Below are 24,638 nucleotides of genomic sequence, written 5' to 3'. Positions count from 1 at the left end.
TATCCAGTCTAAGCATCCTGTGGCGCAACTTGAGGCCATTTCCTCTTCTCCTGACAGAAGAAACAGACTTTCGTTTCTCTTTGGTGCTTCTCTCTAACCCAAACGAATATGCAGCACTAAAGTGGGTTTCCCTACATGGAGCAGCTTTGCACAATGTCTGCTCCAAGAGGGGAAATATCTCAGACTGCAGCCGGAAATGGGTGAAGGTGTGGAGGATAAATGTGTTGCTTCTGACACTATTTGATCTGCATACAATACAAAAAGGCAGGGAAGGCTAACCACCATGAAAGAAACAGGAAAACTGCCCATCAATGAAGCTCTGCAGAAGGAGGATGGAGCCGTACATAACATGAGGTGGTATCATTGGGATCAGCACCTAGAGAAGACTTTTGTAGGGAAGACTTTCACCTGCTCTAGGTGACCCTGCTCTGGCAGGGGGGTTGGACTAGATGATCTCCCGAGGTCCCTTCCAACCCTTATCATTCGGTGATTCTGTGACTTTTCAAATTCCTCAGGAAGAGGACAGTGCTGTAACCCAGCTGCAGCACTGTGTTAATGCAGAACTGGCTATTGAAAATCCAGTATTTCATTCACTTGGGCTCTTGGCTTTGGCATCTTTTCACTTTGACTCCACTCCTGACACCTCTCTCATGAACCCCATAAGAATGGAAGACTAAAGGAGAATTAGGCTCAGAGCTGGCTCCTTAGGGCGTTTGGCGTGTTAATGAGCCCTCTGGTGCCGAGTTCCTGCACTGCAGATCCTGAAAGACTGAGCAAGCCCCCGCAGAAGTAAAAGTCAGAAGCAAACCTCCAGGTTTCTGGGGGTGTTACCAGGCCCTGCTGATCTCTGCCTCTGAAGAGACCGAGGAGGGAATGAGCAGACAAAGTTCCTGTCCCTGGGGGCTGGTGAAGCAGGAAAGGATGTCAGAGACACTTGCTACAGGAAGAAATTTAAATGTGGAAGTCATTGTGAAAGCCCTTGATTTGCTTCCCCAAGCAGGATGGCCAAGGCCTGACCCCCATCCTTTGGGGAGGGAGCTCCTTTCCCTCTTGGAATGCTCAGGGCTCTGTGTAATGTGTGAGTGTGTGAAGCCGGGTACTGGTCAGCAGGAGGACCCTTTGCAGGCTCAATGGTGGGTGGGTGAGGAGGCAACGAGGTGCTGGAGCTTTAAGGAGCGAGTGCCTTCTCATGGGTCTCAGTGGAAGAGGCAGAAGCCTACTCAGGTCTGTTGGGGTGTCAAGGCCCAAAGCCATGCCCACTGCAGCTACACTGTCCCATGCCTGTGCCAGCTTCATTAGCTCCAAAAAAAAGCTGTGGAGTTCTGTGGATTTGCCAGTTCCTGTGAGTCCCCTCCAAACTATTTGGTTTCTTCCAAAAGCGTTGTCAATGGTCATTTATCACCCAAGATTTGCAAGCCCCAGACATGCTAGAATCCTCTATTTAGCTCCACAACCCAGCGCTGAAGTGCGTATCCTCCTCATTCTGCTGCCTCAGAGTGAAAATTCAACCTCTGACATTTCAGCATGACACCCCTTGCTATTTCAGGTCCTTCTCCGGCCTTTCACACGCTCATTGCTATGCACACACTGCTCGTTCCCTGCATGCCCATGTGTCTCACAAACCCTTCCTCTTCCCCTGCCGAGATGGGACTTCAAGAGGTTTGTGCATCCTCCACGCCCATGGTCTGAGCTCACAGTCGTCTCAGGGAACTTGTGTCCGACTGCGGCCAGTGTTGTCCTGCCAGCTCAGGGTCTGAGTTCCATTTGAGCCCAAACCATTCCAGTTCCCGCTGCCTCCCTCTTCCCTCTGACACTGGCTACTGTGACACAACTGCTGTACAACTCCAGGCAGGATGGGCCAAAGAGTTTAATTAGCAAATTGGGACATTTCCCCTTGCTGGAAATGTGAACTTGGCTCTCAATATTTATGTATTGAACTGCTTTGCCACTTTGAAACTGCCTCTCTGAAAAACTAGCCCAGTGTGTTTTTTTTCTAGGTTTGTTTTCTGTTCGTTTTAACCCAAATGAACATGCAGCACTGAAATGAAATTCCATAGCATGGAAAGTGGGTTTCATAGAATCATAGAATCATAGGGTTGGAAGGGACCTCTGGAGATCATCTAGTCCAACCCGTCTGCCAGAGCAGGGTCACCCAGAGCAGGTTGCACAGGAACGCATCCAGGTGGGTTTTGAATGTCTCCAGAGTTGGAGACTTTACCACCTTTCTGGACAACCTGTCCACAGGCTCTGCCGCCCTCAAAGTCAAGAAGTTCCTCCTCATGTTTAGCTGGAACTTCCTATGCTCAAGTTTGTGCTCATTACCTCTTGTCCTGTCCCCGGGCACCACTGAAAAGAGCCTGGCCCCATCCTCCTTACGCACACCCTTTAATTATTTATAAGTGTTGATAAGGTCCCCCCTCAGCCGTCTTTTTTCCAGACTGAAGAGACCCAAATCCCTCAGCCTTTCTTCAAAAGAGAGGTGTTTGAGTCCCCTCAGCATCTTGGTAGCTCTCTGCTGCACCCTATCCAGCAGTTCCCTGTCCCTCTTGAACTGGGGAGCCCAGAACTGGACACAGTACTCCAGGTGTGGCCTCACCAAGGCAGAGTAGAGGGGGAGGATGACCTCCCGCCACCTGCTGGCCACACTCCTCTTGATGCACCCCAGGATGCCATTGGCCTTCTTGGCCACCAGGGCACATTGCTGGCTCATGGTCATCCTGTTGTCCACCTGGACTCCCAGGTCTCTTTCCACTGAGCTGCTCTCCAGCAGATCAGCCCCTAACCTGTCCTGGTGCATGGGGTTATTCCTCCCGAGGTGCAGCACCCTACACTTGCCCTTGTTGAATCTCATAAGGTTCCTCTCTGTCCAGATCTCCAACCAGTCCAGGTCTCTCTGGATGGCGGCACAGCCTTCCGGTGTGTCAGGCACCCCCCCCAGCTTTGTGTCATCGGCAAACTTGCTGAGGGTGCACTCTATCCCCTCATCCAGGTCATTGATGAATATATTGAAGAGGACTGGAGCCAGTACTGACCCCTGGGGAACACCACTCGTCACTGACCTCCAACTAGACCCTGTGCCCCTAATCATGACCCTCTGAGCTCTGTCTTTCAACCAGTTATCTGTCCACCTTACTGTCCATTCATCAAGTCCACTCTTCCTAAGCTTCCCTATGAGGATGGTGTGGGAGACCGTGTCGAACGCCTTACTCAAGTCAAGGTAGACCACATCTACCACCCTCCCCTCATCTATCCATCCAGTCATGCCATCATAGAAGGCTTTCAGATTAGTCACACATGCTTTCCCCTTGGTCAGTCCATGTTGAGTACTTCTGATAGCTTTCTTTTCCTCCACATGCCTTGAGATGACGCCCAGAACGAGCTGTTCCATCATCTTTCCAGGGATGGAGGTGAGGCTGACTGGCTTGTAGTTCCCCGGCTCCTCCTTCTTGCCTTTTGTTAAAACTGGAGTGACGTTGGCTTTCCTCCAGTCCTCAGGCACCTCGCCTGTTCTCCAGGACCTTTCAAAGATGATGGAGAGCGGCCCAGCAATGCCTTCCCCCAGCTCCTTCAGCACTCTCGGGTGCATCCCATCGGGGCCCATGGACTTGTGAATATCTAATTGATCTAATTAGATTAGATTGATCAAAGACTACAGCTATTTCTCTCTCTGGTCCTTCTGCTCATATACCTGACAACAGTGATGGGGAATGCAACCATCATTTTCCTTGTGCGCGTGGGTCACCACCTGCAACCCCCCCTGTACTTTTTCATCAGCAATCTGTCCTTCCTGGAAATCTGGTTTACATCCTCCACAAGCACCAAATTGCTTGTGATCCTGGGTTCTGGTAGGAGAACAATCTCACTAAGCAGCTGCTTTGCCCAATCCTATTTCTGTTTTGCCCTGGGCACTACAGAGATTGTTCTACTTGTTGTCCTGTCCTTTGACCGCTACGTTGCCATCTGCCAGCCTTTGCGTAATGCTGCCATCATGAAGCCTCAGCTCTGCATCCACCTGGTTGTTGCTGCTTGGGTCATGGGCACCACACTCTTGAGTTACTCTCTGGTCCTCCTCTACAAGCTGACTTTCTGGGGCTCGAAGAAGATCCACCATTTGTTTTGCGACAGCTCCCCCTTGTTCAAATTGTCCTGCTCTGACACCAGCCTGCTTGGGAAAATGGACTCTATTTTATTATCATTTGTCATGCTGGATTCCTTATGTTTAACTCTGGCATTTTACACAGGCATCCTTTTCTGTATTCTACACCTTCCAGGAGCCTCTGGGAGGAAAAAAGCTTTCACTACATGTTCTTCCCATCTCACCACCTTGGCCATTGCCTATGCGCGCTGCATTGCTCTCTATGTGCATCCTTCAGAACACGTTTCCTCGCAGGCAAACGGAATGGTGGCTTTGCTAAACACTGTCCTGTACCCATTCTTAAATCCGTTCATCTACAGTCTAAGAAACAAGACCGTGATACTGGCCCGGAATGAAGCCATTGCCCATGCAACAATAAAGCTTTTTGCCTTATCACAATGCATTTCTGGACAGCAATTCCCATGATCTGCTATCAAATGTTAATGCCCTGCCCATCTGCTCCCAGACCCATCACAGGAGAACTGCCTGGAACCCATCTCCAGAAACCAAGAAGAGCACAAAGGCACAGTGGCAGATGGGAACCCAAATTACAGGCTCCTGAGGAATGAACACCTTGTCCCACTTATTATGGGAAGTTTAGGGGAGGACACGACCAGTGCAGTCTGTCCTGTCTTCTCATTAAACTTCTAACTCTTTTCCATGTGAGTGAATCTTCTGTGTGAACGCGTGAGCACGGTGGTGTGAGTGCAGCAGCCGGAGCAGGACCAGGAGGTCAGACAGCCCGTATGCCATTAGTGCCAGAACCAGAGAGACTGGAGTGACTGGACTTAAGAGTTCATGTGCGTGCGTGTGAGTGTGACTGGGGTGGTCTGTACCAGCATCTGGAATGGAGCTGTGGCCTCAGGGACTCGTATGTCCAGGTGGCTGCAACTCGGTAGGCTGGTATCCAGGGGCTGAGTGTCCGAGCCCAGATTCTAGAGGGATCCACCCTCTACAGGTGTATATATGATGGAAAGGAATGGAAAGGAATGGAAAGGAATGGAAAGGAATGGAATGCAATGGAATAGAATAGAATAGAATAGAATAGAATAGAATAGAATAGAATAGAATAGAATAGAATAGAATAGAATAGAATCGTTCAGTTGGAAGGGACCTACAATGATCATCTAGTCCAAATACCTGAGCACTTCACGGCTGGCCAAAAGAAAAATCATGTTATTTAGGGCATTGTCCAAACACCTCTTAAACACCGATGGGCCTCTTAAACACAAGGCATCGACCACCTCCCTAGGAAGCCTGTTCCAGTGTTTGACCACCCTTTTGGGAAAGAATTGCTGCCTTCTGTCCAGTCTAAACCTCTCCTGACAAAGCGTCCCGTGCGTCCTATCACTGGGTATGAGGAAGAAGAGCTCAGCACCTCCCTCTCTACTTCCCCTCCTCAGGACCCTGTAGAGAGCAATGAGGTCGCCCCTCAGCCTTCTTTTCTCTAAACTGAACAAACCCAGAGTCCTCAGCCGCTCCTCACAGGACATGCCTTCCAGCCCTTTCCCCAGCTTTGTTGCCCTCCTCTGGACACATTTGGGTACCTTCACAGCCTTCTTACATTGTGGGGCCCAGAACTGCACACAGAGCTCAAGGTTGAGGTCGCATCAGCGCTGAATACAGTGGGATAACCACCAGCTGCTTATGCTGTGTGTGACGCACCCCAGGATGCAGTTTGCCCCCGTGGCTGCCAGGGCACACTGCTGACTCCCATCGAGCCTGCTGTCGACCAGCGCCCCCAGATCCCTCTCTGCAGGGCTGCTTTCTAGCCACTCCTCTGCCAGTCTGTATTGTGTCCAGCATTATTTCATCCCAGGTGCAGAATGCAGCCTTTGTTCTTGTTTAACATGGTGGGAGTTACCTCCTTTGGGTCATGGATACAGGTGCTAAACTGAACAGGGCCCAGGAGAGCTTCCTGTGCTGCCCCATAGTCCCCCAGTATGTCCCAGTGGCCTCCAGGTAGGGTATGAGCCCTTCACCATTGCTCTCCCAGCCTCATCATCCAACTGGTGTTTTACCATCCGTTTGTCTGCCCTTCCAGACTGTACTGTCCTAACTTGAGTACAAGAGAGATCATGTCAAAAATCTTGCTGAAGTTGAAGTGAACGACATCCACTCTCCTCCCCTCATGCACAAAGGATGTTACTCGCTCCTTGAAAGTCCAGGCTTGCTGCTTTTGGACATGGTCTTCTCTTTTAGGTGCCCAGAAATATCACCCAAGAGATATCGATGGTTTGCTCCTCACCAAACTGAGCTGGTACAGCCTGTAGTTCCCGGGGTTGCCCTTTTGGTTTCTTTCAGAGTTGGGTGCAACATTGGCTTGTCCTCTCTCACAAGAGACCTCTACCAAGCCCATGACATGTCAAAAAGGATATTCCAAAGAAATCTCAATCTTCCCCTGTAACTTCATTACCACTATTCTGCCTGTTATACGGTGTACTTAATTTCTCTATTCTTTCATATGTTTTCTCCTGTCCTGATACAATGACCACTTCTGAAGTCATCTTTTCTGGTGCAGACTGTCTAGACAAAGGCCTTTTCTGTTATACTCCCGTTTTCTCCTTCTGTTACTCTTTGTTCATTCAGGTCCCTGTCACTCATCCAGCTGCTGCTTCGAGCTTCATGTAGTTAAAAGTTTCCCTGTCCTTCAGTCTAATTGTCTCCTGTGGCCAACTCTTTATACCTATCTGTTTGTACCTGTTTCTCATACGATTATCCCTCGTAGAAAAGCAACCTCATTAGAGGCAGCCTGTACTTGGCATATGGCTGCAGAGGGTGTTTTAGTGTTTATCAAACATGATTATTCTTTACTTTTCTTTGCTTGCAAAGAGGAAAAATCCTTCTGTGCCTGGGTGCAGCCGGGTCTCTAGGGAGATCGGGTGGGAGCTGGTGCAATGGAGCTGTAACATCCAGCTGCAGAGATCAGTGGAGGAGTCTGATGGAAGGACAAGTGATGTAAATCCCAGCTGGCCAATGAGAGAGATGGTGGGGTTGTGGGGGTGAGGAGCAAGGATGTCCATACAGTGTCACCTCAAGGGACTGCTTTTCCTAGCCATCCAGACCTCCTGAGGAGACCCTCTGGATCAATATCAATTGCAGAAGACTTCCATCATCCCTTCTCTAAACTGAAAAATAAATTTAAAATAGTAATAATAAAAAAAAAATTATTAGGTTCACTTTGAAATCTTCCTTCTTAACTACACTATGAAAAAAACCCCAATTAGCTGTAGAAGTATTGAAGACTTGAAGGAAATTGAAGGAAGAGAGATAGCTTGTTAGGGCTTTCTGTACTTTAATGAGCCCCGTGGTGGATTTAGCTCTGAGGCCATGAACCTCAGATACTGAGAGAAGATTGAAAAACTGCTCAAGGAGTCAGAAGCAAAACTCAAAGTACCTGGAAGCATTAATGGGTCCCACTGAGGGCCACTGCTGACAAAGTCTCCCCAGGGACTCGTTAGAGGAGATAGCTGGAGGCTGTGATTGCAGGAAGGCAAAGGCACAGCGCAGGTGGCTGCAATGAAGAGAAAACTGTTCCTTTGTTTGATGAAGCAGCAAGGCCAAACCTGACCCTCAGGCCCTGGGAAGGCAGATCCTGCCCCTCAGGTGTGGCTCAGGGCTCTTCCTGGGGGCAGTGGGGTGTGAGGGTGAGCAAGGCCAAGTGTAGGGAAACTGTGCAACACCTAAAGGCTCCCCCATGTGATGGTGAAGAAGAAACCAAGTCCAGAGCCTCAAAATAAAGTTTCTTCTGTTGTGCCTCGGTGGCAGAGGCAACTGCATAGCCAAGGGGACAAAGACCTTGGTGCTGTTGGGCTTTTTAGCCTTGCCAGAGCCCTGGGCCATCTCTGCTGCAGGCTGACCATCACTGTCCCATGCCTGCACCTCTTTCCTTGCAGGCTGCAGACACCCATGATGCTTTCCCACATCGCTCTCACCCCGGCATTTCCATATCTGTACTGATGTCTCTCCACTCGCACCGGCTGTTCCTTGAAACACAAAGCCATGGGCTGATCCAGACTCCCTCTGGGTGACCTCTTGCACCACAGTGCAACCATTTGAGTGAGATTTCTTTTTCCTCACATGCAGTCCGAACCTTCCAAGCTGCACTTTGTTGAGGTTTCCTTCTCTTCCCCCTACCAGGAAAAGCTCCACCATCTCTGAAGCCACCCTTCAAGCAGGTGCAGGCTACTGCTAGAGAGCCCTGGGCCTCCACTTCAAAAGGTACAGAAGCCCAGCTCCCTCAGCTTCTCCACACAGGCCCCAAGCCCCATCCTGGCTGATGTCCTTTAGAGCTTCTCCAGTTCCTCCTCCTTCCTTCAGAACAGAGAGCCCCACACACAGGCACACGAGTCCAGACGTGGCCACACCAGTGCTGGGTCAAGGGGGCTGATAAATGCCTTGTCTGGGTGGCCGTGTGCCCCCTAATGCAGCCCTGTGTGCAGCTAGTCCAGTTGACGGTCCGCATGTGCCACTGGCTAAAGTTGCATCCCTCGTAATGCCCAGGCCCTTCTCCTCGGGGTCAGTCCTCGGCCAGTCAGGTCACAGCATGCCCTCATCTGTGGGGTAATCCTGCCCCCAGGAAAGGCCTGGCCACTTCTCCTTGTAAAACTATGTGAGCTTTCTATTTGCTGAATCCCAGAGTTTTCCAGGGTCCCCCAGGAATGAAGCTCCATTGGGCCGTTCATGTGTGCGTGCAGATGGCTCTCCCTGACATGTGGTGCCTCTGACAAGATAGCAGCATGAGGAATCACAGGACACTACTGTGTCCTGTGATATAAAAGGTAGGCACTTGATCAATGCCATTGTTCACCAAGGTACACATTCCCATGGTGAAAAGCTCAGAAACGCCAAATGGAAGTACAAAGGAAGCCAAACTAGGACCACGGAGGAAAGGGTAAATAGAGGTGGGCTATTTGCATGGGAGGGTACAAGGATGGTCAAGGGGAAGAACTTGTGAGTGGGAAAAGAGTGAAAAAGAAATGGTGAAGCAATGGAAAAGTTCAGGGCTGTTTGCAGCCCTGCACCTGAGTAACTATGCCTGGAGTGGGACAAGAAAGTCCCAGATCATCTGACGGGATTTTCTGGTTGACTTCTGTGGTCACTAGGAACCCAACTGATTTCCCTCCCCTCATGTAGGAAAGATGGTGGACTGAAACACAGAATCGTTCATGCTGGAAGGAAGGTGAGGAGATCTCTAGACGACCCTCCTGCTCACAGCAGAGGCAGCTGTCGGGTCAGACCAGGTTGCTCAGGGCTTCCTTCATTTTGGGATTGAAAAGCTCCAAGGGTGGAGATGACACAAGCTCTCTGGGAAATCTTCTCCAGTGATTGCCTGTCCTGACAGAGAGAAAGTTTTGCTCATTTGTTTCAGCTGATGCCATTGGCCCTCATCCTCCCATCACCCACAATAGTGAAGAGCCTGCGTGCTTTTTCATGGTGACAGCCAAGAAGATGTGGGAAGGCTGATATTAAGTCTCCCCAAAGCCTTCTCTTCTCCAGGCTTTGCACCTTTGCAGCAAAGGTGGCCAAAGGCTTTCTGGGCTGCACTAGGAAGACCACTGCCAGCAGGTCGGTGGAGGTGATCCTTCCTCTCTGCTCAGCCCTGCTACAATTTGTCTTGCTCATTTCCCTCGGTGTTTTATACCAGATTACCTTCACTTAGAGGTAGCCGTAGGGCTTCAGGTTACTGGTTGTGAATAGGGTAAAGGCCTCTCGTGAATGTGTTCACAGTCAGTGTCACAGAAGTCTAAACATCATCTGAACAGGTCTTAGCTCTTCAAACCTTCCAACCCCTACTGTTCTGTGATGCTGTGATTCTTTGATTCCACTGTCATTGCCCAGAGGGGCTACCACAGATGTAGACTGCTCCAGTGCAGGTATTTCTATTTAGGCAGATCAATGATGTTGTTGCTTTAGTGTTTCTTTGTTGTGGTACATGCTGCTGCTGTTAGGGAAATCACACAAACACTTGAAGGACAATGGCAGGGTTACCACCTTGGTGGCCCTCCAGTGAGCTGGTTCCTGTTTGCCCTTGTCTCACTGTCACTGGGCAGGGTGTGGTGTAAAAGGTGCTGAGCAGAGCAGGATAATCACTTCTCCTGGCTGTGCTCCTGCTCATTGCGCCTCAGATGCTGTTGGCCGCCTTTGCTGCTGGCTCTTGTTTAGCCTGATAAAACTCAAGGAGCCCCAGGGCCATTTCCACAGAGCTGCTGCCCAGCCACACAAAATGATCCAAACTGGATCAGAGCAGCCCTGCTCTGACATCAGCCTGGTCTCTCAACATCCTTGGATTCATCCCATCTGGTCCAATGGACGACCAAAGGTTGACCTTACCCATGTAGCCCCTGACTTGATCTGCATCCATTGCTGGATTTCATGTGGGGTTCTTCCCCTTACGCACATGGAACTGGGAGACCTTGCTGGTGAAGATGCAGGGCAAGAGTACCTCGTACCCATCTACACCTACTCTTTGCAAATTCAGCCATGACCACACATTATCTTTCTTTATTGTTTCACTGTTCCTGAAGGAATAACTGCTCATTGTTGTGCCCTTCAAATCCCTCGCAAGTGTCAAATCTATGGGAGCTTTGGCTTTTCTAAAACCAACCATATTCCTCAAGTCCTCCTTTGTTTTCATCCTTGCAGCCTCCTTTTGAATGCTTCCTTTTTTCTATGGAGCTTCCCCATGAGTGTCTTGTTTCCCCCAGCTCTTCTTCTGATAGCTCTGCTTGTTGTCCTGACTATGGGTATGACCACACTCTGGTACGTGAAAGACACTGTGCTTGCAGACCACTGAACTGCAGACCCTCTGCTGCCCTTCTGTGCTGCTCACATGGGCTCCCCACAAAAAAGTCACAAGACTAGGCCAAAGTCTGCTCCTCTGAGCTCTGTCATCTACATTCTTCTGTTATGCTTCTCCTTGGGAGGTGAGACCCCACTATTGCATGGTCACAATACCCCAGGCTAGCACTGTTTTTTACATGAAATAACAACTTTCCAGTAGTTGAAAATGTCCATGGTATCGACATCCTTTGATTCAGGCATACTGTGATAATCATTGGCATGCCCAAAACTGGACAGAAAAGAAGCCTCACGACGTTCAGCAAAGGTAAAAGCAAGCCCTGGACACAGGGAGAAATAGTCCCCAGCACCGGTACAGGTTGGGGGCTGAGTGACTGAGAGCTTCTCAACACTTTGGCAGAGCAGTACCTTTGGTGTTCTGGTAGAGCAGCAGCTGACCGAGAGCCAGCAGTGTGCCCTTGCAGCAAAGCAGGCCCACAGCCTCCTGGGCTGCGTTAGGAAGAGCCGTGCCAGCAGGTCGTGGGAAGTGATCCTTCCTCTCTACTCAACACTGGTGACACACTTCTGTGGTGGTCAATAATTTACATTTACTTCCTTAACTGTTCCTCAACTTCCTTATCTGTTCAGCAATTCCTTATCCTTGTGCCCTTGAAGTCCAGGGGAGCTCTGGCTTTTCTAAAACCTCCCTGATTTCTACATTCCTCTTTTGTTTTAATCCTTCCTCAGCCTCTCATATGCTTCCTTTTCCTATGGAGCTTTCCCAGGGTGAGACCCCACTATTTCCCAGGTGAGACCCCACAAGTTCATGGTCACGACAGCCAAGGTTGACACTGGTTTTGACATCCATGTCCAGCTCTTCCTTCTTTGAGAGTACAAGATGCAGATGGGTATCACCATTGTAGACCAACCTGGCAGCTGTGCCTTGACCAAGACCTTCCAGGACCCTCCAGGACTCTTTGCATGCTGCTGTGGTCCCCTTCCACTGAATGCCAGGACAATTACAGTCTACAAGGGGACTTTAATAGGTTCTTTGTCTCCCACCACAATGTCACCCTTATTAGTCTCTCCTCTGACACTCACCCACCAGGGCTCACCCAACTTCTTCATCCCAGAGAGGAGCTCCACACATCTCAGCAGCTCCTTCACACAGAGGACACATCCCTCCTGACCTTCCTGGACTCCTGATCATCCTGACCCCACCCAAGACAGCAGCCCAGGCATGTGAGCTGTCCCAACACCCCTCAGCTGTTTTTCCCTCCAAGTGGAAGGAAGAGGTTGCACACACAGCTCCAGCTCCTCCTCTCTGGGCCCCAGGCTGAAGGCATCAGGGGCATGGCTGGGCTGCAGCACCTCAGCTGTGGCACATTTGGGTTGAGAGTAGAACCCTGCTTCCAAGGCCCCCTCAACTGTGCAAAGGCTTTGCTTCAGAGCAGAGACATGCTGGAGTCTAAGGCAGATGGCTGTGTGAAGAAGAAATGAAGTGCCCACCAAGAGAGCAAACGATGCTCACCCCAATGTCAAAGAGAAACAGAGCTGGGCTGTGTAGTGTGAGCAGGAGAGGGCTTTGCTGTCTGTTGTGTCTCTGCAGCCCTGAGGGCCTGTGCTGGAGGTGAAGCTGATCTCAGGAAGGAAGAGATGATGTTGACAATGTCCTTGACTGTAGACATCCTGTGATTCAGGCCCACTGTGAAAATCACTGGCCTGATCCATGATTGTATCATCAAGGGGATGGTTAAACCCATAGGGGAGAGAAGAACCAGCAGAGTCTGAGAGTGAAGGAACACGTGTGGAGACCCTGGTGTGATGTGCTGGGTTTTCATGCCCTGCCCGGCATCTACCGTAAAGAGAAGGGACAGCCCTTGTGTCACTGCAGTGGTGGGATTCAGTCAGTGGCCCAAAGGCAGCGCCCCTGTCTGAGATGCCCTGGGGGATGCCTGTCCCACAGCTAGTCTGGATGGGGACGGGGTTCCTGTACAGGACCTGTGCTGTCCATGTCAGCTGCGTGCAGTTGTGCTGGAGAGCCCTGGCACCTCCCAGAGCACCACAGGCCTGAATGTGTCAATTAAAGTAAGATTCAGCTGCCCTGAGTTAGGTTAGGCAATGAAGGGTATGGGAGACATGTGGAAAATACAGCTGATGGAGATCAGAAAGACTCAGCTGTCCCTGTGCCACATGACTCCATTTGATCAGCTGAATCCCTCTATGGGCTGCCCTGGACATAAGGAAGGGTTACAGGTTCCTTTGTCCTACGTGTGGGCACCTTCTGTCATTGAAGTTGGCCAAAGGAATTTCCCACCATCCTCCAGGAAGATGCCCCCAGAGGTCATCCTGTCTCTATGAATTGCTCCGCCAGAGCTAGAGCTTGCAGTGACCAGCATGCATCTTGGTCACATCTGGCACCTGATATATCACCGCTTATCTGTACCTGAACATATCCCTCTGGCCCAGCCTATACATTCCTTAGCAAGGGAGCTGAGACAAGGAGCTCACCTGCAGGAGCCTATTTTGGGCACATGTGAACTGATGCAAAAGGAATCCCACCTTCTGGGTGTTTGAGGTGTGCCTGGGATGGAGCTAACTCCTCTTTTATCCCAGAGGACTACAAAGGCAGGATGAGGACCCTCCATTGACTCAGATGAATCCCTGCCCTCAGAAAAGGTAAAGGAGAATCCTTCCTGGTATTGTCTGGGTGTCCTGTCTAATATTAAAAAGAAAAAGCTATTTTTGGACCTCAGTACCTCTCTGATTGAGAAATGCAAATGTTGGAACAAAATGTCTTTTTGCAATAGGAGAAATAACACTGCAGGAAAGTGTCTCTGCCCAGCTGAGGCAGGGAACAGCAGGGATTACATCAGCAGGTTCCCCTGGAGCCCCAGGGACACCTGGAGGGAGCCCCGAGGGGGCAGAGAAAGGGCTGCCTTGGGCTGGTCCTCTGCTGCTGAGCTGGGCTGGGCTCCTGGCATGGAGGGAGCTGATGGCAAGCGGGCAGCGCTGCAGAGAGACAGCTCTGCCCAGGAGCAGCTCCTCTGCCAAGCGCAGCAGGGCTGAGGGCACTGCCTGCAGGCACCCGAGAGGAGCCAGGCACAGAGAGGATAAAGGCAGCTGGGAGTGGGAGGAGAGTTCTGAGCTTGTTCTTGGGGAAATCTTCACCCCTGTTGACACAGTCAGTCTCTGGCTGTAGGGCAAGGCAGTGGGAGTCTCCTGGAGGGATGTTCTAGGGCTGGCTGAGAGGAGCTGTCAGGATGGCTCTCCTGGCTTCTCTGGTGTGGAGAAGGAGGACGTGCTTCAGAGCAGGGCTGCCCTGCTGCACCATGGCAGCGACAATGAAGGAGGGCTGCCTTCTGCGAGGGACTGTGGCAGGGTTTTGAAGACAGGTGGGTGTGCAGGCAGGGGTGCCCAGGGCTGTCCTTGAGAGCAGGGTCCCTGCACCCCAGGGGGCTTTGTGCCAGGGCAGGGACTCTGCCACCTGCCAGGGTCAGCTCTCAGCCTGCCCAGGAAGCTCTACATGGAGCTTCTGTGTGGAGAGGCTGTAGTTGGAAGGAACAATCACTGTCAGACAAGGGTCCTACTGCATTCAAGAGAGTGCCATATGGATCAGGGCGGCTGACAGCTCCAGATCACTCCCAGGACATCACCAGAGGCAGCATTTCAACAGAAAGGTCAAAGCAAGGGCTACCTGAAAGATGAAGCCCTTTCCAGGGTCTGTGCTCTCAGGTTGTTCTTCTAGAGGAGAAAGGGAAAGCAGCTGTCAAGTTTCAGTAAGTCACTGAGACTGCAGAACCATTACACTGAGGGATCAGCAGATCTGCCAGAAAGCTCACAAAGTGCCTTCACCCCCTCCTCTCCCTACACACAGCACCAGCAGCACCTTTGCTTCCAGCATCAGGCTTTCTCTCATCTCCTCCTGAGGAGCCACAAAGAGGGAGATGGCCCTGGGCAGTGCCCTGCTGCCAGGAGGGGTCTGCAGGGCAGAGCTGAGCCCCCAGCGGGTGGGATGGGCTGTGGGAGCAGGGAGAGGGAGGAGACCTGGGCACAGAGAAGCAGCTCCTGGCAGGGGCAGCTCCAGGCAGCAGAGAGCCACTCCACCGGGCTGCATCCCTCTCTGCTCGGCTGCACAGGGAAAGAGAAACCAGATGGGAGAAACCGACTTTGAAAATGGACACTTTAACACCCACAAAAGGCCATTTTCATCTTCAAGTACATTGTCAGGGAGACCATTGTCCAAGAAAGAGAGGTGTAAGGACAGGACAGCTGGGTGGTGCCCAGCAGGTCACTGGTGTGCAGAGCAGCTCTCCTGACTCTGCACTGGGGCACAGAGAGCCCTTTTGTCCCTCAGGGCTCAGCAGTGTTCAGGCTAAAGGCAATGGGAAAGAGAAGGACTTCTGCCCCTGCAAAGAAAGTGCCCTCAGCAGCACAAACTTGATCTCACAAAAAGGAGCTGAATGAAATTATTCCAAAGGAAGAGAAGTCCTTTTGCGGAGATCTTTTTGGAAACAGAATGAGATGGGGTCAAAGAAGTCTGCCTTAACTTGCCAAGGTCTTTCCCTCTTTCAACAGTCCCCCATGCCCAAAGCGGAACAAATGTCCAACGGCAGCTCCATCAGCCAGTTCCTCCTCCTGGCATTCGCAGACACACGAGAGCTGCAGCTCTTGCACTTTGGGCTCTTCCTGGGCATCTACCTGGCTGCCCTCCTGGCCAACAGCCTCATCATCACCACCATCGCCTGTGACCACCGCCTCCACACCCCCATGTACTTCTTCCTCCTCAACCTCGCCTTCCTCGACCTCGGCTTCATCTCCACCACTGTCCCCAAAGCCATGGTCAATTCCCTCTGGGACAACAGGGCCATCTCCTACACAGGATGTGCTGCCCAGCTTTTTCTGTTTGTCTTCTTCCTTGGAGCAGAGTGTGCCCTTCTCACTGTCATGTCCTATGACCGCTATGTTGCCATCTGCAAACCCCTGCACTACGGGACCCTGATGGGCAGCAGAGCTTGTGTCCACATGGCAGCAGCTGCCTGGGGCAGTGGGTTTCTCACTGCTGTCCTGCACACGGCCAGTACATTTTCCCTGCCCCTCTGCCAGGGCAATGCTGTGGACCAGTTCTTCTGTGAGATCCCCCAGATCCTCAAGCTCTCCTGCTCACACTCCTACCTGAGGGAACTTGGCCTTCTTATATTAAGTGCTTTGTTAGTTTTTGGATGTTTTATTTTCATCTTGTTGTCCTATGTGCAGATCTTCAGGGCCGTGCTGAGGATCCCCTCTGAGCAGGGACGGCACAAAGCCTTCTCCACGTGCCTCCCTCACCTGGCCGTGGTCTCCATCTTTATCAGCACTGGCTTATTTTCTCACCTGAAGCCCCCCTCCATCTCCTCCCCAGTTCTCGATCTGGTGGTGGCAGTGCTGTACTCAGTGGTTCCTCCAGCAGTGAACCCCCTCATCTACAGCATGAGGAACCAGGAGCTCAAGGAGTCCATTAGGAAAGTCATTTATTCGATGTTTGTCAATATTGATAAATTTTCCATCACTGTCCACAAATGACATCTACGGTATCCCAGTGCAGGCCTGTACTCTGTTTATTGTTTTTTCTTTCTAGCATTTCCTGTAGTGTTGTTTATGGTTATTACGTTTTTAAATAATTGTTTGTATTTAGCTCACTCTCCTGAGACATGAACCCATCTCTCTCTATCACCTGAAACCTGTATAAATGTTTTTCTAACACAATTTGAGAGCTGCCACTTCTGTAACCTCTCTCTAATACTGTGACATCTTCCCTGTGCAGTTCCTCAAGTTTTGGCTGTTCTTCCAAAGCTGATATCAGGAACAGGCCCCGATGTTTCACCCCAAAAGGGCCCGAGTAAAAAGCTCGTTGTCATATTGGAAGGTGTTAGGGAAGAAGGGTTGGACTTAGGACTCATCTGTTGTTGCCTATTGACGGTGGAGATGGTAAATGGTCACTGAGATACTGTCACAGTGCACTGTCCCAGCGTGCGACAGGGCAGAGGACGTACTCCAGGAGAAGGACCTGGAGGTGCCTGGAGAGCCTGCGAGATAGGCACGGACTGTGTGCACCTGGGGTGGTCAGTGACTGGAGCCTCACAAAGCGAGCGATCGCCCAAAGTGGAGTCACCCAAAGGGAAAGCATTAAGTCCAGGTATCTGCAAGGAAACAAGATGGACACAGGCAACCCGACACAGACCAACTCCAAAGGGCACCAGCACCTTTACAGCGACCCACCAACAGCAGCACTTACACGACCATGAGCCACACAACTGGCCCCATCCTTTTCCCACTCTGTGGCTGATCTGATGTGAAGGTTGCATGAGTGGTCCGTACATTCCCGGCCCTGGGTCTCTCCATTGCCCCGTGTCCTCCTCCTCCTCCTTGCCATCCCACCCCAGCAAAGCATGTACATACATTCATGCCAAAACCACACAAACAAGAGTGAGCCCACTCACACAGCAAATAGCCAGGAGCAGAGTTGAGTAAATGTCGTGGTTTAACCCCGGTCAGCAGCTAAGCACCACACAGTCGCCCGCTCACGGTACAATGAGGGAGAGGATCAGAAAGGTAAAAGTGAGACAACTCATGGGTTGAGATAAAGACAGTTTGACAGGGAAAGCAAATGCTGTGTGTGCAAGCAAAGGAAAATAAGGAATTCATCCCCTGTTTCCCATTGGCAGGCAGATATTTAGCACTTTCCAGGAAAGCAGGGCTCCATCACGCATAACGATGACTTGGGAAGACAAATCCCATGACTCTGAACGCTACTCCCTTCCTCCTTCTTCCCACAGATTTTCTTGCTGAGCGCGATGCCCTATGGTATGGAATATCCCTTTGGTCAGTTGGGCTCAGCTGCCCTGGCTGTGTCCCCTCTCAACTCCTTGTGCACCCCCAGCCTAGTCGCTGGTGGGGTGGGGTGAGGAGCAGAAAAGGCCTTGGTGCTGTGCAAGCACGGCTCAGCAATGACTGAAACATTGGTGTGTTACCAACACTGTTTTCATCACAAGTCTAAAACACAGCCCCATACAAGTTACTAGGCAGATAATTAACTCCACCCCAACTGAAACCAGTACTGCAGGACTGACCACGGTGATGAGGCGTGGGGTTTGGCCAGACCAGCACTGACCAGCCACCTCCCCATGGGCAGCTGGCACCTTGAATCCCCCTCCTCCACATCTTCCATAGGCTTCTTCTCCACGATCGACCTTGATCCCTCCCTTTCCCTGCCCCAGTCTCCTCCCCAATTCGTAACCCACACCAATTACTTTTTGCCTAATAGTCTCAGGTTTTACCCATTTGTACACAATTTGATAGTTTGGATACTACTACACTACACTACACTTGATACCATTGCCTAGGTCCTCTGGGACTTCAGTGGCATCACTGATGGCTTCCCTAGGCACTTCCCTTGCAAGACTTGACTGCCCAGGAGATCCCCAGTGCTTCCCCTCTGTGCAGTTTGGCCACTTCTCACATCTGCAGCCGCCTGTGAGACCCAGGCCATACGGACCCTGTGATACGGACACAGGCAGCTGCCCATACTGCTGGTCCCTTCTCACGCTGTTCTCTGTCACATTTCTCATGCCACAACCCATAGGTTCCCATGGCATGTGCTGGTGGCTTCAGCCCAGAGCAGGGCCTCACCAGGGCCCCAGTCATCTGTCTGCAGCCTTCCCATCTGATGTCCTTGATGACCTCATGATGTCTGCCTTCTCCTGGCCAATCACCTTGCTGTCATGAGGTGACCTCACAAGGTGATCTCACGCTGGATCCTCTGGAAGTACCACCGGATACTGATGGGCAGACAGCGGAGGTCTGCTTGAAAACCTGAGAAACAAATGTTAAAAATTATGAGCATGACATCATCAGCTGAAAACATTGAAAACTTTAAAAACTATCAGTGTTTTCCCACAAGATCAAAATGAGTTTTCAGGGTGTGCATGAATATCAAGAGGAGAGCTATTGACCTTCCACTCTGTTTGCAGTGTCAGTACTCTCTGGATCAGGCTGTGCATTTAATCTCCCTCATCTTTCACGTATTCCCACCTCTCCCAACTAAACTGACCCTGTCTGCAGTCACCTTTCCAGCAGCGCATCTGCATAAAAGCACTTGCAACAGCTCTGTAGATTCCCCTTCCCCTTCCTCTTTCATCATTCAGACACCTCTCAACAGTCCAGTTGATACTTTGAGATTCGTGGAGTTAAAAGCTTGCCTGTCTCTCAACAGTCTGTCTCATTCTGCACATTCTTTAGTTTTGCTGATTTGATAATTTTTCATCTCTCTAAAATATTTCTTGCATGGTCATGCCTTGTGGAAGGTGAACCTCATTGGTGGCAGCTTGTACTTGGCACACAGTTGAGGAGTGGTTTATTTTAATGGTGAACCTGATCATTTACTTTTGTTTGTTCAAAAACAAGACAATCCCTGTTTGCCTGTGTGCAGCAGGTCTCTGAGGAAAGCAGGTGGGAGCTGGTGCAAAGGAGCTGGAACATCCAGCTGCAGACTGCGGTGGAGAAGTGTGATGGAAGGAAAAGGGATGCAAGTCCCAGGTGGCCGATGAGAGCCATGGTGGGGTTGGGGAGGTGAGGAGCAAGGTTGGCCATCCTGTGTCAGACCTCAAGGGACAGCTTCTGCCAGCAGTCCAGATCTCCTTAGGAGAGACCCTGTATCCATATCAGTCAGAGAATGCTGCTCTCACCTCTTCCATGCCCTGGCAAGGCAGATCCTGTCCCTCCCGCATGGCTCAGGGCTCTTCCTGGGGCAGGGGGAGGTGGGGGGTGTGATGCTGAGTGAAGGACACCGGTGGGACAGTGCCCAGCCTTGCTGGGGGTGTGCAAGGAGGCCATGAGGAGGCCCCCCCAGTGCCTTAGGACAACATGTCTCCTCACAGGCCTTGGTGGCAGAGACCACTGCTGTGCCCCAGGGGACAAAGACTTGCGTTCTCTTGGTGACTTCCAGCCTTGCCAGTGCCCTTTGCCATCTTCACCGCAGCTTGTCCTACACAGACCCACAGCTACTGGGTCTGGCGGGGATGGAGTGAACTTTCCCCATAGCAGCCCATACCCTGCTGTGCATTCTACTCGTGCCTGGAACAGTGTTGATTCCGCACCAATGTTTTGGCTATTGCTGAGCAGTGTTTGCACCGCGTGAAGGCTGTCTCTCCAACCCCCTCTAAAGGTAGTACACTCGGGGTGGGCAAGTGGTTGGGATGGACCACAGATGGGACGGCTTACCTGAACTGACCAAAGGGATATTCCTTGCCATATGACATCATGCTCAGCAAGAAAAACTGAGAGAAAAGAGAGGGAAGGGGGTGACATTCATTATTAAGACATTTGTTTTCCAAAGAGACTGCTACATGTATAGGATCGTTGCCTCCCAGGAGGTAGCTGATATTGTCTGCTGACAGGAACTAGAGGAAACAATCTCATCTGGTTTTGCTTTGCTTCTGCCTGTGGCCTTTGTTTTCACTTTATTTTTTTTTTTATCCTTTTCCCCACAAACACTCTCCCCCTCTGTTAAGTTACCTTTATCTTTACTCATGGGTATTTTCACTGTCTTTTCTCACTTATTCATGCTGAGGAGGAGGAGTGAGGACCTCCCATGGCTTGGTGGGCACCTGATGGCCAGCCATGCATAAACCACCAGTCATCCTTCCCAACTCTCCTGCTACCAACAGTGCTAACTGGGTGAGATTCCTCAAGGGCTCCCCACAACTCGGCATCATCCACAAATGAGCTGAAAGTGAATTTTCTCGCACTGTAGAGAGAGATGATACAAACATTCCACAGTGGTGGTCAAGGGTTAGTCAATGAGGGACGCCATTAGTAATTGGCTGCCAGGAGGACTTTGTACCAGAGATGACATTTTAACATTATTGTTCAGACCACTTCCCACCCAAGCACGGTGAGAGGAGCAGCTGGAGAAAGTCTTCACCTGGGCAGGAGAGCTTTCCCAGGGTGGAACTTCTGATGCACACATGGGACACCAGCACTAATAGGAAGGAAAAGACTGGGTCTAAAAAGAAGGTTATGAAATCAAAGGCCATGAGTGTCATGCTTTCACTGCAGGGGCGTTCCAGCATTGGGGCAAAAGAACAGAAGAAGTGGTCCGGGACATCAGGGACACAAAATGTATCTGGAAAAAGAACAAAATGACACCTGTAGATGACAGAAATCCCCCTAGCCAAGGTGCAGCCCTCTTATGGAGACAGCCCTTCCATTTCCTGAGCCTTGCCGAGAGCAGGGGGTGGCATACAGCCCAGTACTCATCGTAGGATGTGGCCACCAGCAGGAAACACTCCGTACGTGCCGAAGGCGCGGGAAGTAGCACAAATATTGCTGCGAGCAGAGATTGTGCTGTCCCCAGTCAGGGGACAGTCAGGGTGGTGCCGCTGGAGCAGGTTTCACAGTTTTCCAGGAGCATCCCCATGATGAGGAGGGTGTTCCCAACCACAGTCACGGGGCAGGTCGTGAGGAAGAGAGGAGGAAGAGATGGGAGGACAACTCTGAGTGAGACCATTTGCTTCTCTGTCTGGTGCTTAAAAAATATTGTGATCGACATTGAGAGAGGTGAAACGTGGAGGGGTGTGTGCCTCTGGCTGCATTCCTACTGCCTAGACGTGCTCTGTGCTTTGTGAGAGGTGAGAAATGCCATCTTCTGGAGGGCAATGCCGCTCACGCCTGCAGAACCCTTTCTGACTGCACAGGGGAGATGCCCCACAGAGGTGCTTCTGTCACACCGTGTAATCAAAGGGACAGGCCATGAAGAGAGGGGAGGGTGAGGTAGCGCACAGGCTGTGCCTGGAGGCACACCCAGCACTGTCAGGGCTCTGGCAGGGCTGTTCAGAGACACGAGTCCTTCCCTGGCACGGGCAGAGGCCCTGCAGCAGACTCCCTGGCCTCCTGTTGCCACTCCCAGAGGCTGGCAGCCCCTCAGCCCTGCGCTGTGTCTCCCTGCTCGGCACCTCTCTGAGATGCCCCACGGCGTGAGGAATGGACACAGGGACCTGGGGTCAAGGAAGCCCATCCCAGTGCTGCATTCAGGGGGTTTCCCAGGGGACGTTACTCTCCAAATGAAGTGACCTCCAGATGCTGTCTGTCCCACAGGCCTTCAAGGAACCCCCAGGAATAGCTGATGGTGTTTGTGCTCTCTCAGGTTCATCTCCCCACACGCACATGATGTGCATGCTTACATCTCATTCCTACAATACAAACATGAACTTCTTTGGAGGGACAACCAACCTCCCCAAGCTGGGACGAGAGGCCAGTGCTAGAAATGGTGGTTGTTACTGGAGAGGTGTGTGAGGATTGCCCTGGGGCATCTTACCCCTGGTGTCCAGCACACACAGGGACAGAGAAGAACCTGCTCTGCTGGCCCTTCATGTCTTTCCCAGGAGCCCTGGCTGAGTGAGGAAGCTGCCGCTTGTCCCCAGCCTGCACACTCACACAGTTAAGCTGCACACAGGTGTTTTCCCTTGCAGGGCACTTTCCTGGGCATTTTCTTGACAGCAACTTTGGAAGAAGGCCTGAGCCTTCAGGCACTGCCCTGAGGCAATGCCATGGTGTGATGGAGGAGCTGTTGGGGAGGCCAGCTCTGCCAGAGAAGCACCCGGTGCCTGTCCCTGCCTGAGGGGACAGCACACAGCAGGAGTATGAGCTGCCAGAGCACTCGGTCCTTACAGCAGCGCCAGCGCTCAGCAGGAGAGTGTGGAAACAGAGAATAAGTCTGAAAAGAAGAAGGCTGGTGCTCCCTGACAGTGCTGCTGTGCTGAGACACTTTCCCCTCCACCTCTGCTCACAGGCATAGACCTGCAGCTCCAGAGTGAGTTCCAGAGGAAGGATCTTGGGCAAACACGTCACTAGAAGGTTCTTTATTTTGCTTAAATACACAGAGAGCACAGGTCCTCTTTTACAATGTCTGTGGGATTCACAAATTAAGACAGATGCATAATTAGCAAATGCAAAAATGATGAGAATTCTTTTTGCACAGCGTTATACAAAGAAAAACAATGACACAATCACAAACTCAAACAAAGCCCAAGAAAAATTACAGAAGATGGGGTTGCCCTGTAACGAGGGACATTAGGAGTGATTTCCAAAACAGGACAGTTTACTGCTTCTGGTCATCAATTTCCACAGGGCGTCCTTGAGCTCTTTGTTCCTCATGCTGTAGATGAGGGGGTTCACTGCTGGAGGCACCACTGAGTACAGAACTGCCACCAACAGATCTAGGACTGGGGAAGAGACGGAGCGGGGTTTCAGGTAGGCAAATGCTGCAGTGCTGACAAACAGGGAGACCACGGCCAGGTGAGGGAGGCACGTGGAAAAGGCTTTGTGCCGTCCTTGCTCAGAAGGGATCCTCAGCACGGCCCTGAAGATCTGCACATAGGACAGCACGATGAAAATGAAACAACCAAAGCCTAAACAGGCACTAACCACAAGAACTCCACCTTCTCTGAGGTAGTCTGAGTCTGAGCAGGAGAGCTTGAGGATCTGGGGGATCTCACAGAAGAACTGGTCCACAGCATTGCCCTGGCAGAGGGGCAGGGAAAATGTACTGGCCGTGTGCAGCAGAGCATTGAGAAACCCACTGCCCCAGGCAGCTGCTGCCATGTGGACACAAGCTCTGCTGCCCATCAGGGTCCCGTAGTTCAGGGGTTTGCAGATGGCAACGTAGCGGTCATAGGACATGACAGTGAGAAGAGAAAACTCTGATGTAGCACACAAAAATAAAAAGACCTGTGCTACACATCCCCAGTAGGAGATGGCCCTGTTGTCCCACAGGGAATTGGCCATGGATTTGGGGAGAGTCGTGGAGATGGAGCCCAGGTCAAGAACAGAGAGGCTGAGGAGGAAGAAGTACATGGGGGTGTGGAGGCGCTGGTCACAGGCGATGGTGGTGATGATGAGGCTGTTGGCCAGGAGGGCAGCCAGGTAGATGCCCAGGAAGAGCCCGAAGTGCAAGAGCTGCAGCTCCCGTGTGTCTGCGAATGCCAGGAGGAGGAACTTGGTGACGGAGCTGCTGTTGGACATTTGTTCACTCTGGGCATGACAAACTGTTGAAAGAGAAGATATTGAGAAGTCATGACAGACTTCTTTGAGCCTATCCTGTGCTGTTTCCCAAAAGATCCCCCCATAATGACTTCTCTTCCTCTGTAATTCAGCTCCTTTTGTGAGATCAAGTTTGTGCTGCTGAAGAAACTGCCTTTGGAGAGGCAGACATCCTTCTCTTTTCATTGCCTTTAGCCTGAACACTAAAAAAAAAAAAAAAGGAAAGAAGGGCTCTCTGCCCTTTTGTCCACACGAGTGACCTGCTGGTCACCACACAGGCATCCTCTGCTTACCTTTTCTCTGGCAGATCTGCTGATCCCTCAGTGTAATGGTTCTGCAGTCTCAGTGACTTACTGAAACTTGACAGCTGCTTTCCCTTTCTCCTCTAGAACAACCTGAGAGCACAGACCCTGGAAAGGTCTTCATCTTTCAGGTAGCCCTTGCTTTGACTTTTCTGTTAAAATGCTGCCTCTGGTGATGTCCTGGGAGTGATCTGGAGCTGTCAGCCGCCCTGATCCATATGGCACTCTCTTGAATGCAGTAGGACCCTTGTCTGACAATGATCACTCCTTCCAACTACAGCCTCTCCACACAGAAGCTCCATGTAGAGCTTCCTGGGCAGGCTGAGAGCTGACCCTGGCAGGTG

The 24,638-nt window shown here is 51.2% G+C and overlaps 3 protein-coding genes across 3 annotated transcripts; 2 read left to right on the top strand and 1 right to left on the bottom strand.

The window, feature by feature from the left end:
* Positions 1-3,700: 3,700 nt before the first annotated feature.
* On the top strand, positions 3,701-4,561 carry LOC141737397 (olfactory receptor 6E1-like). Its single transcript, XM_074572087.1, has one exon. The coding sequence runs from the start codon at positions 3,701-3,703 to the stop codon at positions 4,559-4,561; it is 861 nt and encodes a 286-aa protein (XP_074428188.1).
* Positions 4,562-15,517: 10,956 nt separating this feature from the next.
* LOC141737419 (olfactory receptor 14A16-like) lies at positions 15,518-16,477 on the top strand. Its single transcript, XM_074572112.1, has one exon. The coding sequence runs from the start codon at positions 15,518-15,520 to the stop codon at positions 16,475-16,477; it is 960 nt and encodes a 319-aa protein (XP_074428213.1).
* A 6,414-nt stretch (positions 16,478-22,891) lies between these two features.
* On the bottom strand, positions 22,892-24,291 carry LOC141737409 (olfactory receptor 14A16-like). The gene has a single exon (XM_074572101.1). The coding sequence runs from the start codon at positions 24,176-24,178 to the stop codon at positions 23,024-23,026; it is 1,155 nt and encodes a 384-aa protein (XP_074428202.1). The 5' UTR covers positions 24,179-24,291; the 3' UTR covers positions 22,892-23,023.
* Between the last annotated feature and the right edge of the window lie 347 nt (positions 24,292-24,638).

Source organism: Larus michahellis, unplaced genomic scaffold, assembly GCF_964199755.1.
Source record: "Larus michahellis unplaced genomic scaffold, bLarMic1.1 SCAFFOLD_117, whole genome shotgun sequence".
In the NCBI taxonomy this organism is placed as follows: domain Eukaryota; kingdom Metazoa; phylum Chordata; class Aves; order Charadriiformes; family Laridae; genus Larus; species Larus michahellis.
This window is presented reverse-complemented; position numbering and strand designations above follow the sequence as displayed.

Excerpts from the sequence above, each read along its gene's own strand:
- LOC141737397 (XM_074572087.1), top strand. The coding sequence starts at position 3,701 with ATGGGGAATGCAACCATCATTTTCCTTGTGCGCGTGGGTCACCACCTG.
- LOC141737419 (XM_074572112.1), top strand. The coding sequence starts at position 15,518 with ATGTCCAACGGCAGCTCCATCAGCCAGTTCCTCCTCCTGGCATTCGCA.
- LOC141737409 (XM_074572101.1), bottom strand. The coding sequence starts at position 24,178 with ATGAAAAGAGAAGGATGTCTGCCTCTCCAAAGGCAGTTTCTTCAGCAG.